The sequence below is a fragment of the Mercenaria mercenaria genome, chromosome 1 (genome assembly GCF_021730395.1).
Source record: "Mercenaria mercenaria strain notata chromosome 1, MADL_Memer_1, whole genome shotgun sequence".
Lineage (NCBI taxonomy): Eukaryota > Metazoa > Mollusca > Bivalvia > Venerida > Veneridae > Mercenaria > Mercenaria mercenaria.
Window position 1 is genome coordinate 66621181 of NC_069361.1, and position 16349 is coordinate 66637529.

At 37.4% G+C, this 16349-nt stretch overlaps 1 protein-coding gene across 1 annotated transcript in view; it reads left to right on the forward strand.

The window, feature by feature from the left end:
- The window catches only part of LOC128559024 (2-oxoadipate dehydrogenase complex component E1-like), an 82318-nt gene that overhangs the window by 2024 nt on the left and 63945 nt on the right, over positions 1 to 16349 (forward strand). Inside the window, exons 2-6 of the mRNA XM_053549880.1 lie at positions 4257 to 4332; positions 9720 to 9911; positions 10348 to 10449; positions 14399 to 14530; positions 14896 to 15016. Of these exons, the coding sequence (XP_053405855.1) occupies positions 9747 to 9911; positions 10348 to 10449; positions 14399 to 14530; positions 14896 to 15016 (520 nt within the window). The 5' untranslated portion in view covers positions 4257 to 4332; positions 9720 to 9746. The remainder of the gene's footprint in view (positions 1 to 4256; positions 4333 to 9719; positions 9912 to 10347; positions 10450 to 14398; positions 14531 to 14895; positions 15017 to 16349) is intronic.

A 16349-nucleotide genomic window follows, 5' to 3' on the forward strand; every position in this document is an offset into this window, starting at 1 on the left:
AAAACTGGGTCATGTAGGGACAGGTGAGCGATTCAGGACCATTATGGTCCTCTTGTTAAAATAAATTAAGAAGGCAAAAAAAAAGAAGTATGTGTAATTTACGAAAATACATTTGCAGAGATAGAATATGCATACTGACAGCCGCTTTCACAGAATAATAATTTACCAATACATTCAAGGTTATGGTTATTTTGTTATATTTACTTTCAGAGAACAAAATGATGGTCTGAAATTTTAATTTATAATCTATTTTACCAACATATAGTACATGTATTCTGCAGTATTTTTAGCCCACCATCATCAGATGGTAGGCTATTCAAATCACTCTGCGTCCGTGGTCCGACGTCCTTCCGTCCGTCCGTTCGTCCTTCCGTTAACAATTTCTCGTTATCGCATCTCCTCAGAAAGTACAAGGGGGATTTTGACCAAACTTTGTCAGAATGATGTATTGGTACCCTAGTTGTGTCCCCCTGAAAATCAGACTGATTCAACAATTTTTTAGTAAGTTATAGCCCTTTGTTTACTTCTATTATTTACATAGATTTATATAGGGAAAAACTTTAAAAATCTTAATGTCCAAAACCACAGAGCCTAGGGCTTTGATATTTGGTATGAAGCATCATCTAGTGGTCCTCTACCAAGATGATTCAAATTATTTCCCTGGGGTCTAATATGGCCCCGCCCCGGGGGTCACACGGTTTATATAGACTTATATAGGGAAAAACTTTGAAAAACCTCTTGTCCAAAACCACAGGGCCTAGGGCTTTGATATTTTGTATGTGACATCATCTAGTGGTCTTCTACTAAGATTGTTCAAATTATCCCCCTAGGGTCAAATATGGCCCCGCCCCGGGGGTCACATGGTTTACATAGACTTATATAGGGAAAAACTTTGAAAATCTTCTTGTTGGAACCACAAAGCCTAGGGCTTTGATATTTTTAATGTAGCATCATCTAATGGTTCTCTACCAAGTTTATTAAAATTATCCCCCTAGGGTCAAATATGGCCCTGCCCTGGGGGTCACATGGTTCATATAGACTTACATAGGGAAAAGCTTTTAAAAACTTCTTGTCAGTGACCTACAGCATTCAAATTTGGACCACATGTATGGTTTTGAGTGGCAAGATGAACCTTGACATGAGTTGACCTTGATTTTGACCTAGTGACCTACTTTCACATTTCTGTAGCTACAACCTTCAAATTTGGACCATATGCATAGTTTTGTGCACTGAAACAAACTTTGACCTTGACATTGACCTAGTGACCTACTTTCACATTTTTGAAGGTACAGGCTTCAAATTTGGACCACATGCATAGTTTGGTGTTCCGAAATGAAATTTGACCTTGATTTTGACCCAGTGACCTACTTTCACATTTCTCAAGCTACAGCCTTCAAATTTGGACCACATGCATGGTTTTGTGTACCAAAACAAACTTTGACCTTGAAATTGACCTAGTGACCTACTTTCACATTTTTAGCCCACCATCATCAGATGGTGGGCTATTCAAATCACTCTGCGTCCGTGGTCCGACGTCCGTCCTTCCGTCCTTCCGTTAACAATTTCTCGTTATCGCATCTCCTCAGAAACTACCAGGGGGATTTTGACCAAACTTTGTCAGAATGATGTATTGGTACCCTAGTTGTGTCCCCCTGAAAATCAGACTGGTTCAACAATTCTTTAGTGAGTTATGGCCCATTGTTTATTTCTATAATTTACATAGATTTATATAGGGAAAAAACTTGAAAATCTTCTTGTCCAAAACCACAGAGCCTAGAGCTTTGATATTTGGTATGAAGCATCATCTAGTGGTCCTCTACCAAAATGATTCAAATTATTTCCCTGGGGTCTAATATGGCCCCGCCCCGGGGGTCACATGGTTTATATAGACTTATATAGGGAAAAACTTTGAAAAACCTCTTATTCAAAAACACAGGGCCTAGGGCTTTGATATTTTGTATGCGACATTATCTAGTGGTCTTCTACTAAGATTGTTCAAATTATTCCCCTAGGGTCAAATATGGCCCCGCCCCGGGGGTCACATTGTTTACATAGACTTATATAGGGAAAAACTTTGAAAATCTTCTTGTCCAAACCACAAAGCCTAGGGCTTTGGCATTTGTAATGTAGCATCATCTAGTGGTTCTCTACCAAGTTTGGTCAAATCATCCCCTAGGGTCAATTATGGCCCCGCCCTTGGGGTCACATGGTTCATATAGACTTATATAGGGAAAAGCTTTTAAAATCTTCTTGTCAATAACCTACAACATTCAAGTTTGGACCACCTGTATGGTTTTGAGTGGCAAGATGAACCTTGACATGAGTTGACCTTGATTTTGACCTAGTGACCTACTTTCACATTTCTGTAGCTACAGCCTTCAAATTTGGACCACATGCATAGTTTTGTGCACTGAAAAAAACTTTGACCTTGATATTGACCTAGTGACCTACTTTCACATTTTTGAAGGTACAGGCTTCAAATTTGGACCACATGCATAGTTCTGTGTTCCGAAATAAAATTTGACCTTGATTTTGACCTAGTGACCTACTTTCACATTTCTCAAGCTACAGCCTTCAAATTTGGACCACATGCATAGTTTTGTGTTCCGAAATGAAATTTGACCTTCATTTTGACCTAGTGACCTACTTTCACATTTCTGAAGCTACAGCCTTCAAATTTGGACCACATGCATAATTTTGTGTACCGAAAGAAACTTTGACCTTTACATTGACCTAGTGACCTACTTTCACATTATTGAAGGTACAGGCCTCAGATTTGGACCTCATGCATAGTTCTATGTTCCAAAATAAAATTTGACCTTGATTTTGACCTAGTTACCTACTTTCACATTTCTCGAGCTACAGCCATCAAATTTGGACCTCTTGCATAGTTTTGTGTACCAAAATGAACTTTGACCTTAAGATTGACCTAGTGACCTACTTTCACGTTTCTGTAGGTACAGGCTTCAAATTTAGACGTACATGCATAGGATTGTGTACCGAAGCAAACTTTGACCTTGACATTGACCTAGTGACCTACTTTCACATTTTTGAATATACAGGCTTTAAATTTGGACCACATGTATAGATTTGTATTCTGAAGTGTAATTTGACCTTGATTTTGACCTAGTGACCTACTTTCACATTTCTAAAGCTACAGCCTTCAAATTTGGACCACTTGCATAGTTTTGTGTACCAAAATAAACTTTGACCTTAAGATTGACCTAGTGACCTACTTTCAAATTTATCAAACTACAGCCTTCAAACTTGATGCACATGCATAGTTTTGTGTACAAAGAACTTTGTCCTTGAAATTGATATAGTGACCTACTTTCACATTTCTCAAGCTACAGGTTTCGAATTTTGACCACATGCACAGTGTTTTGTACGGAAATGAAATTTGACCTTGAGCTAGTCAATAAGTTTTAAAATTTGGAATTCTCAAAAATGGCACATTGGTGGGCGCCAAGATCACTCTGTGATCTCTTGTTGAAGGTACAGGCTTCAAATTTGGACCACATGCATAGTTTTATATTCCGAAATAAAATTTGACCTTGATTTTGACCTAGTGACCTACTTTCACATTTCTCAAGCTACAGCCTTCAAATTTGGACCACTTGCATAGTTTTATGTACCGAAATGAACTTTGACCTTAAGATTGACCTAGTGACCTACTTTCACATTTCTGTAGCTACAGGCTTCAAATTTAGACCACATGCATAGGATTGTGTACCGAAACAAACTTTGACCTTGACATTGACCTAGTGACCTACTTTCACATTTTTGAAGGTACAGGCTTCAAATTTGGACCACATGCATAGATTTGTGTTCTGAGGTGAAATTTGACATTGATTTTGACCTAGTGACCTACTTTCACATTTCTCAAGCTACAGCCTTCAAATTTGGACCACTTGCATTGTTTTGTGTACCGAAATAAACTTTGTCCTTAAGATTGACCTAGTGACCTACTTTCAAATTTCTCAAACTACAGCCTTCAAACTTGATGCACATGTGTACAAAGAACTTTGTCCTTGAAATTGATCTTGTGATCTACTTTCACATTTCTCAAGCTACAGCTTTCGAATTTGGACCACATGCACAGTGTTGTGTACGGAAATGAAATTTGACCTTGAGCTAGTCAATGAGATTATAAGTCTTGAAATTTGGAACACTCAAAAATGTCACATTGGTGGGCACCAAGATCACTCTGTGATCTCTTGTTTGGTTTGTTAATTTAAACATTTTCGTTTTAACAGATCATCACAGTATAGTAGTGACTTGGCAAAGATAAATGGATACCCTGTCCTGCATGTTAATGCAGATTTTCCTGAGGTAAACTGTTTCTTCACAACTTGCATACTTTGGCCCATAATCTTGCATCTTGTATGTATTTTCAGTAAGGTCTCAGTGATATTTTTTACCTTCAGTATGATGTAACTTACATTTGTCCCTGATTTTTATAATTTCTTGCTCAAATCATCTGGAAACAAGGCTTGTCCATCAGTCTTGAAAAAGGAGAAAGGAGATTACCCAAACACTGACTGACATCACCTATGATATGTAGATATATATAACAAAAGGAATGTCTGAAGGTGCTCCAATTTCTAGAGTTTTGTCCCTTTATTACTACTGTTTGCAGATCAAATTGCCCTTTCAACCTTTTTGTTGCACGTTTACGTCACAAAAACGTGAAGCTGAAGCTATTTTTGGAGTAATCCTGACTGGTTAACCCCGCCCCATTCGCAGTAAATTTTTCATTCACATTGTCGTGAATTTTGTTTTTTCTTTATCTTGACGTCACACAAAGCGCGTGCACTGACTTTATCTGTGAAATGTCAAGTCCAGTATCGCCGTACTTGAATGCATTGTAAAGTACAATAAGGTGATAATAGATATGTTGTTTTAAAAGTAGAATAAAAAATACTTCAGCTACGTCCAAATGGAAACAGCGTTTTTTGTTTGTTATGACAATTATTATCGACTAAATTTCCAACCACGCAAGGTATAAGGTTTTATAGAAAGGTAGATATACTGTATCATTGAACCTTCAAGCTACGCAACACTTGTAGATCTAATTGCCATATCCATAAAAACTGATTAATTTGTTATTCAAACTTCTGCAGAGAGTCTTCTGTAGCTTAACTATCACATATATAACTCCATTATAGATCTAGTTTTTTATTAGCTCACCTGTCACGAAGTGACGAGGTGAGCTATTGTGACCGCTTGATGTCCGTCGTGCGTCGTCCGTCAACAATTTCTAAAAAAATCTTCTACTTGAAAACCACTGGGCAGAATTACACCAAACTTCACAGGAATGATCCTTGGTTGGCCCCCTTGGGGTCCCAAGTTTTATATAGACTTATATAGGAAAAAGCTTTAAAAATCTTCTTGTCTGAAACCATACGACCTAGGCTTTTGATATTTGGTATAATGCATTGTCTAGTAGTCCTCTACCAAAATTGTTCAAATTATGCCCCTGGGGATAAAAGAGGCCCCACCCTGGGGTGACTTAGTTATTATGTGAGTTATATAGGAAAAATACTTAAAAAATCATCTGATCCTACTTCGAAGACTGTTTAATTATAATTACCTGGTGACCCCAAGTAATATGATGTCACTTGACTGTGACCTTGACCTACTGACCTACTTTCTTGTTTTTTAAGATACAGCCTTGAAATTTTGATGACATACACAGTTTTGCACACAAATCGTAAAACTGAATTTCATTGACTATGAATGTGACCTACTGACTTTCTTAATATTTTATCATCAGTTTGACATTTGAAACATGTAGCTCATATTACTCCAGGGTCCAGGGTCATCATGACCCTCTTGTTTAAGATTCAGCCTTGTTTTACTTTTTTTGGTGAGGTTTATGTGTATGTGTATTTATTTACTATTTATTTGAAGTCGTTTAAACACTTTTTCAGTTTTACAAACCTTTCTTCGTTTATGGAAAGAATCAGTTATAAAATCACATAAGTCAAAATAATTCGATGTTTAGTTTGTTTTATATTTGTGACGGTCAATCTAAAAGGACCAAAATAATTGAGGATAAATCACAGCACTTCGTCATTATTGGTTTTACCGCTTACGCATATGTGTAACGTTAATCGTGTGAAGAACATACATAGATTTAAATCTCCAGATATTTAGTATTTTGGAGAATTATGACAATTCTTACATAAATTAATGAGGAATGGAAGCCCACTTTTGATACATGTAAGTTTTATTTGAATCAATATTCACAACAAAATCAGCATTTAAAGCCAAATCGACAGCGATGACAATTTCTTCTGAGTGAAGAAAATTACTCAAATTAGTTTAGACTTAGACTCACATATTCCGTACTAGGAAATTACCGACTTTTTTCAACTAAACAGGCATGGGCAGTTCCGGGTTTTAAACTTATGCCCTTTAAACAATGATGAATGAATCCGACAACTCGACCACGAGTCAGTCATGTTTAAGAATTATTTTGAAAGCTAAACACGAGATCTACAAGTCTGCATCAAAAGGTACTGAAATTTAGGCAGAAAATGTCTGCATGTACATAAAGCAAAGAGGGTGTCTTTTTAGCTCACATGTCACAAAGTGACAAGGTGAGCTTTTGTGATCGCGCAGCGTCCGTCGTCCGTCCATGCGTAAACTTTTGCTTGTGACCACTCTAGAGGTCACATTTTTCATGAGATTTTTATGAAAGTTTGTGAGAATGTTCATCTTGATGATATCTAGGTCAAGTTTGAAACTGGGTCATGTGCCTTCAAAAACTAGGTCAGTAGGTCAAATAATAATAAAACCTTGTGACCTCTCTAGAGGCCATATTTTTCATGCGAGCTGTATGAAAGTTGGTCTAAATGTTCACCTTGATGATATCTAGGTCAAGTTCGAAACTGGTTCATGTGCATTTTAAAACTAGGTCAGTAGGTCTAAAAATAGAAAAACCTTGTGACCTCTCTAGAGGCCATACTTTTCAATGGATCTTCATGAAAATTAGTCAGAATGTTCACCTTGATGATATCTAGGTCAAGTTCGAAACTGGGTCATGTGCGGTCAAAAACAAAGTCGGTAGGTCAGATAATAAGATAATAAAAAAACCTTGAGACCTCTCTAGAGGCCATATTTTTCATGGGATCTGTATGAAAGTTGGTCTTAATGTCCATCTTGATATCTAGGTCAGGTTCAGAACTGTGTCGACTGCAGTCAAAAACTAGGTCATAAGGTCTAAAAATAGAAAATCCTTGTGACCTCTCTAGAGGCCATGCTTTTCAATGGATCTTCATGAAAATTGGTCAGAATGTTCATCTTGATGATATCTAGGTCAAGTTTGAAACTGGGTCATGTGCAATCAAAAACTAGGTCAGTAGGTATAAAAATAGAAAAACCTTGTGACCTCTCTAGAGGCCATATTTTTCATGAGATCTTCATGAAAATTGGTGAGAATGTTCACCTTGATGATATCTAGATCAGGTTCAAAACTGGGTCACGTGCCTTCAAAAACTAGGTCATTAAGTCAAATAATAGAAAAAGCTTGTGACCTCTCTAGAGGCCATATTTTTCAATGGATCTTCATGAAAATTGGTCAGAATTTTTATCTTGATGACATCCAGGTCAAGTTCAGAACTGGGTCACGTGCCTTAAAAAACTAGGTCATTAAGTCAAGTAATAGAAAAAACGATGTCATACTGTTCAAAACTGGGTCGTGTGGGGACAGGTGAGCGATTCAGGACCATCATGGTCCTCTTGTTTTAACTTTCACGGTACCTAAATGTAGCGTGCATTGTGGCAAGGTTCATTTAAATTTTAAATGAAGATTAGTTCATCTGTTACATTCCGTTTAAACACTCCTTCCAACAGTATTTAAATCAGCATTTTTTTTTGTGTATTTTTACTCGTATTGGAAAAAAATACTATTAAAGGGCAGAGTTACCTGTATAGACAATATCCAAAAATAGCTTCAGCGTCGCTGCTTTAGTGACGTAAAGGTAAAAAAGGCGAAAGGAGAATTTGATTTGCAAACAGTAGTAATTTGGACACACTTGTACACTTACCAAAATATATGTTTATTGTATTACGTTACAAACAGTATTGTGTTACAGAGATTACAATCAGTTATTTTTTAGCTCACCAGAGCACAAAGTGCTCAGGGTGAGCTATTGTGATCACTCACCGTCCGGCGTCCGTCCGTCGTCCGTCCGTCGTCCGTCCGTCCGTCCACACTTTCCTTTAAGCAACATCTCCCCCTAAACCAACAGGCCAATTTTGATGAAACTTCACAGGGATGTTCCTTGGATGGTCTTCTCTAAAAATTGTTCAAAGAATTGAATTCCATGCAGAACTCTGGTTGCCATGGCAACCGAAAGGAAAAACTTTAAAAATCTTCTTCTAAAAAACCAGAAGCCCTAGTGCTTAGATATTTGGTGTGAAGCATTGCCTAGTGGACCTCTACCAAATTGTTCAAATCATGACCCTGGGGTCAAAATTGACCCCGCCCCAGGGGTCACTTGATTTTACATAGAAAAATCTTAAAAAATCTTCTTCTCGAAAACCAGAAGCCCTAGACCTTAGATATTTGACATGTAGCATTGCCTAGTGGACCTCTACTAAAGTTGTTCAAATCATGACCCGGGGTCAAAATTGACCCCGCCCCAGGGGTCACTTGATTTTACATAGGAAAATCTTCAAAAAATTTCTAAAAATAAAGCAGAAGGCCTAGGTCTTAGATATTTCACATGTAGCATTGCCTAGTGGACCTCTACAAAATTTGTTCAAATCAGACCCCCGGGATCCAAATTGACCCCGCCCCAGGGGTCACTTGATTTTACATAGGAAAACCTTAAAAAATCTTCTTCTCAAAAAGCAGAAGCCCTAGAGCTTAGATATTTGACATGTAGCATTGCCTAGTGGACCTCTATTAAAATTGTTCAAATCATGACCCCCGGGGTCAAAATTGACTCAGCCCTAGGGGTCGCTTGATTTTACATATGAAAATCTTCAAAAATTTTCTTAAAATAAACCAGAAGGCCTAGAGCTTAGATATTTCACATGTAGCATTGCCTAGTGGACCTCTACAACATTTATTCAAATCATGACCCCAGGGTCAAAATTGACCCCGCCCCAGGGGTCACTTGATTTTACATAGGAAAATCTTCAAAAAATTTCTAAAAATAAACCAGAAGGCCTAGATCTTAGATATTTGACATGTAGCATTGTCTAATAGACCTCTACAAAATTTCTTCAAAGCATGACCCCCGGGGTCAATTGGCCCCGCCCATGGGGTTACTTGATTGTACATAGAAAAATCTTCAATATTTTCTAAAAATAAACCAGAAGGCCTAGAGCTTAGATATTTCACATGTAGCATTGCCTAGTGGACCTCTACAACATTTATTCAAATCATGACCCCAGGGTCAAAATTGACCCCGCCCCAGGGGTTACTTTATTGTACATAGGGAAATCTTCATAAATTTGCTTAAAAATAAACCAGAAGGCCTAGATCTTAGATATTCGATATGTAACATTGCCTAGTCGACTTTTACAAATCTGTTCAAATCATGACCCCCGGGGTAAAATTGGCCCCGCCCCAGGGGTTACTTGATAGTACATCGGAAAGTTTTCCAAAAAATTTCTAAAAATCATCAGTTTGACATTTGAAACATATTACTCTGGTGAGCGATCCAGGGTCATCATGACCCTCTTGTTTGTTCTTATTTCAGGATGTTGTCAAGGCAACAGCAATAGCAATGGAGTACCGCCAGCGATTCCGCAAAGATGTTGTTATAGATTATATATGTTTCCGTAAATATGGTCACAATGAGTTAGATGATCCATCATTTACTCAGCCTGTTATGTATAAAGCCATCAAAAGTAGAAAAAGTATTCCAGATTCATACGCAGATGAACTTGTGGTAAGCTGTTAATTTTATTATGTTTATTGTAAAGTTCATCTTACTTTATGATATTTTTAAATCCTGTAATTTCTACAGTATGAAATTCAAAATTTTGCATGCAAGTTGGTATCATTGCATAATAAAATTTTAATTTGTGATAAATTGTAATTCTATGACTAAGTTTGTGAAAGTCTTCTGAAGATATGTCTTTTGTTCAACTTTTTTGTAGACAGCTCTTGTTTTTTATTGCTGCACTTAGTAGGAAAAGTTTAACTAGGTATATGCAATAAATAACAGGAATACTTTTTTAGAAATATTTTCTCTGTACTGGTCAATAAAAAGCTCCAGTTTATTAGATAAGACCTTCTCATTTCTCTAGCTTCATGAGAAAATATGTTGAAAAGAACTGAACAATTTTACTGAAGATATTATTGAATATTGTTGTTTTATTCAGTCAAGTGGTGTTTGTGTGGTTGAGGATTTGAATAAAGTACAGCAGGCCTGGTCACAGACACTAACAGAAGATTTTGCTGCCATTAACTCAAAGCCAGTCCAGGTATAGTAAAATCTGTAACATATACTTTAAATGTTAACTTGGAAATATATACCACAATACCAACTTTGTAGACACAATCTACCGGTATAGCTTAAACTGTTACAATCAAACTTTGCTTTGTCAAACTTGCAGCCCGTGGAATTATATTCATGTAATCCGAGTTTTGAGACATTCATCATGTTTTTTCACTGGATAATTTTGCTAAACTTACCATAATTGCTGTACAGATTTATAACACATAAAATGTATATGTATTAATTAAGAAATTAGAAACAAGAGAAGGTTTGCAATTCTTTACTTTGTACTACAACTGCCTGCCAAATGTTGTTGTAGAATGTTAATTGACCTTACGCCAGTGTTGATTGACAGGTTCCAACTGACCAATCAGATAACAGAACAGATAAGCCTTGTTGTTAGCCGCCATTTTGTCCGTCAAACTTAGTGCCGGACTCGCCAGTCAAAGAATATAAATACCACTGAAAAATCGTCCAAAATGGTAAAAAGGTGACGTTACGACACCTTTACATCAGACACAGGGAAGAGAGTGTAATACTAGAGCGCTTCCCTTTTCCAAATCCACTCTCAGACCTCGAATATTGTCAACGATGTATCAGCTCTGTGGACGTTCTCAAGAATAGTTGATCTTAAAAATCTTATAAGGGTGTTTTAAAACAAAGCAATTTCGACTTAGCACTCATTGTGTTATAACGTTTTAATTTATTCATTTAAATCAGGTAAAATTCTATGAAAATTAACTTTCTTATTTAACAAAAGTGCCTAGTATTCTTTATTCAATAGTAAAAATATTCCATCAGTTACCAAAGTAACTGGTATGTACTGATAAAACACAAGTATTTGATGTTCTATATTATTTGACTGGTAACGTGTAAATATTATGCCTTAATGTACCGGAAACATGATTTACGATTTTTTAAAGTTTACATCAATCTCCCACTGGGTATGTTAAGTCATACCTGAGTGATAATACAACAAATAAATAAACATGATAAAAAAAACTATGATTAATATAAGATTATTTTTAATGAGTCTAATCAACAATTTTCTAGGCGCTCAAAGTTTTGACTTAGCACTCGGTGTGTGCTTTCGTTCTAAGTTCATATTTAATAGAAAAAGCGTAAACTCGTCTAAAATTCCAGAAAAAATAGCATATTTCGTATAAAGAAGATATGTTCTTAAACAAAAAATTATACATTCATTCTGTACACTTTATAAAGAAATTTGGTAGGCTCAAACATAATTGTTTTAAGCTTGCGATGCGCCGGTATATGTCTTGAAATATGAGTATGGACTATATCATCGCCTTGGACTATATCTTATTTATTTATCATTTATACGTTTTTAATTCTAATAAGAGAACTTTCTTACTTATACTTAAAACACTCATGTCTAAGTATTAGACATAAATGCTATGTATCTGAATAATGTTGAACAATGATATGAGCATCTAAATGAGTTCCGTATTTCGAAATCCGACGTTTCTTAAATGACACAAGTGACAATTTTTACATGTAAATTACCTTATTTAATTTATCTAATTATTTTGAATAGGATTCAGAATCCACAGTCTGATTTCAACCTTAATTAATAAAAATCAATGTTCTAGTCTGCTTAATATAGTCATACCCTACATGATTTCCGGGAGATCGAAATTTGACGTTTCTATAATGAAAAAGAAACGGACAATTAAAAAAACCCCACAAAATCAGCTATAATGGTTTCAGAGATTTCCGTCTTTTTTACGTGTTTTCCGCTCGGCGCCCCTGCCTTGTTTAGTTTTCCTCATACTCGGGTGCAGTTCCCGGCTTTTAACAACAACGTATCGTTGTTTTTTGTAGAATTTATGTTTCGCTACAGAACATCCACTTATTAACGATTGTGTTTTGTCTTTTCACTTTAGAAATACGTGTGAATTTGAGGTAGCGTACGCCGAAATCAACTAGAATGTCCAGCAAAATATTTCTGCCGTAGCCATTTGATTCCTTTGTTTGTCGGGCCTAGCATGAGTTGTTCCCCCTGAAAACTGGTAGGCATGGCTACAGGCTATCTGGCGTAAGGTCAATTATAATCCATCTTTAAATACACAATTTATCATAAATATGTAATTCAGTGAGACAACATTGGATTATGCCTCATAACAACAACTTTCATGTACAGTTGAAATTCTCTTATCGCAAAGTCACATTTCTCAACATTTTAGATATCTCATAGGAATTTGCACATGTGACACTTGGTAGGAGATGGATGAGTCATGACAATGATGTCATCAAGGATTAACTGTTGATTTTCTTAATACCTCAGCTAACTAACATGTATGATAGATTAATGAACTTCAGTATAGATCAGGTATAACTAATGCAGTCAAACTATAAAAACGATGAAAATAAAAAAATCTGTGCCCAGTATGAGACAGATGATGTGAAATAAGTTTATTTCACACTGGTAGTATTTTTGGAATACTATTACTCATAGATGATCATGAATCTATTATGATAATCATTTATCAAATCTTTATCACTCATACTATACCATACCATACTTGGTAATCGCAAGCACCGATTGCCTGAAATGTCAAACTGATAGGTTTTGCTGGTAGAGCTACTCAGTATTATATTCACTCTGGTATACTGTAACAAAAGCAATTGATTTAAACATGTACGGAGTCTGCAGAATGTTATCTGCAAACCCCAGATACCTATTTTAAACTCATGTAGAGTTTTGTAAAGAATCTGTCACTCTAGATCTTCTCTCATCCATCCAAGTAGTTGGGTGGAAATAAATCCATAAACACAAAGCTGTGTTGTGAAGTCTAAGTGGTAATCTCTCTATGAAGCCAACTCTTCAAGTACTGGTAGTAAATCCACATTGGCAGTGACCCATACCTTACAGGACTGTACAGCACTGTTACTACACTGCACTACACCTCACCACACCATACAGGACTTTCCGGCTCTGTACACCACTGCACCACACCTCAACACACCATACAGGACTTCCCGGCTCTGTACACAACTGCACCACACCTCACCACACCATACAGGACTTCCCGGCTCTGTACACAGCTGCACCACACCTCACCACACCATACAGGACTTTCCAGCTCTGTACACCACTGCACCACAGCTCAACACACCATACAGGACTTCCCGGCTCTGTACACAACTGCACCACACCTCACCACACCATACAGGACTTTCCAGCTCTGTACACCACTGCACCACAGCTCAACACACCATGCAGGACTTCCCGGCTCTGTACACAACTGCACCACACCTCACCACACCATATAGGACTTTCCGGCTCTGTACACCACTGCACCACACCTCAACACACCATACAGGACTTTCCAACTCTGTACACAACTGCACCACACCTCACCACACCATACAGGACTTTCAAGCTCTGTACACCACTGCACCACACCATACAGGACTTTCCGGCTCTGTACACCACTGCACCACACCTCACCACACCATACAGGACTTTTCAGCTCTGTACACCACTGCACCACACCTCACCACACCATACAGTTTTTTTTTCGGCTCTGTACACCACTGCACTAAACCTCACCACACCATACAGGACTTTTCGGCTCTGTACACCGCTGCACCATTCCTCACCACACCATATGGGACTTTTTGGCTCTGTACACCTCTGCACCATACCTCACCAAACCATACAGGACTTTTAGGCTCTGTACACCACTGCACCATATCTCACCACACCATACAGGACTTTTCGGCTCTGTACACCACTGCACCATACTGCACCACACCATACAGGACTGTACACCACTGCATATACCTCACAATACAGTCCAACACATTACAGGACTGTACTTCATATTCTCCTCTGCACCATATGGCACTGTACTGCACTGTACCATACCTCAATACACCAGAGAGTTGGTCAATTCTTTCATTTATTTTAGCCGTATGACCTGCAGCGACAATGGAGTGGGTATCGCCAGGCACCAGGGGAAATAACTATGTGGGATACTGGTGTAAATGTAGATACTCTCAAATATGTTGGTGCTCAGTCAGTAATGTTGCCAGCTGATTTTGTAAGTCTGTCTTCTTTCCTTTGTACAAAATGTAAATTAGAAAAAATGTACTACCGGTATTTAAACTACAGTTAAACACCAATGGCTCAGCATCATGAGAGTAAAGTACTTGAGTTATCAATAGTTTTGAAAGATCCCGAAAAAGAAAATATAAGAAAAACAACTGGTGCTCCAGCTATCAATGCTTGAGTCGGTAGTGTTTATCTTTAGATACAGTTTTTTTTTTAAATGAAATATTTTTTAAAAGATTTAAAAGATGTACTTTAGAAGTACATTTGAAAGTATTTCAACAGAGTCCAGAACAAAAAAGTAACTAACTGTAGTCATAGTGTGAATGGTAATATGAGTATAATTTCTTTCCCTAGAATGTTCATCCTACAGTAGGTAAGCATCATTGTGAGCGACGTATACAAAAGCTGACTGAGGGAGTCGGCCTGGAGTGGGCTGTAGCAGAAGCACTAGCATTTGGTTCCTTGATGCAACAAGGCAAGTTCTGCATCTTGAACATTTTTAGCTCACACAAAGCATGATTATTGTGATAACTCGGCATCTGTCCATCCTTGTTGTTTGTTCACAGTTTTCTTCTGACAGCATCTCCTCATAAACTAGGCAGCCAGTTACAATCAACTTGCCAGAAATGTTTTTTTGTTGGTCCTATTACACAGTGGCTCTACAAAGTGTGTTCTGTTCTGTACTATGGTAGACAGGGCAATGGAAAGAACAATATTTAAAAGTCATCTTGTCAGAAACTGCTTGCCCAATCTTGAAATAATTTCATAGAATTTTTTCTTGGATGACCCATTACCAAATATTTGATTTATTCTGATTTGACAAATGTTATGGCAGGCCACATGAGCTAAAAGTTTGGTTGAACATTTACCAAGGGGTTGTTTAAGCCAGAGCTGAAATAGAAAAAAATCTTCAAACATTTTCTCCTCCAAAACCACAAGTTGGATTTTAAAATAATATCACAGAAATATTGCTTGGGTGACCATCTACTAAAAATGTTAAAGCCACCTTAGTTTGTCAAGAACATGGCTACTGGTGAAGGGGATAGGGGGAGCAGTTTCGACTGTGAAACTCGGGTACCAGAGTGATCAATATACATGTATAGGGTCATCAATGGTTCTCTCAATATATTTCATGTTTTGTCAACTTTTCTTATGTAATTTGAAAAAAAAGAACTGTGTATGTACCTTTATTTAAAAAAAAAATATTACAGCTTTTGAAATCACCCTTTTGTCACAATGGCATCAGCGTCCACATAACAAAAGTTTTGCATGTAAGCAGGTTTCTCAACAGCTACTTAGCCAAATGCTTCATACTTCTCACATGTCTTCAACATCATAAATGGACCTCCCAGAGCCAGTTACATAACTTTAGCTAAATTAATTCCTTTTTAGCTCACCTGTCACAAAGTGACAAGGTGAGCTTTTGTGATCGCGCAGCGTCCGTCGTCTGTGCGTCCGTGCATGCGTCCGTCCGTGCATAAACTTTTGCTTGTGACATCTCTAGAGGTCACATTTTTCATGGGATCTTTATGAAAATGGGTCAGAATGTTCATCTTGGTAAATTCTAGGTCAAGTTCGAAACTGGGTCACGTGCTTTCAAAAACTAGGTCAGTAGGTCTAAAAATAGAAAAACCTTGTGACCTCTCTAGAGGCCATAATTTTCAATGGATCTTCATGAAAATTGGTCAGAATGTTCACCTTGATAATATCTAGGTCAAGTTCGAAACTGGGTCACGTGCCTTCAGAAACTAGGTCAGTAGGTCTAAAAATAGAAAAACCTTGTGACCTCTCTAGAGGCCATATATTTC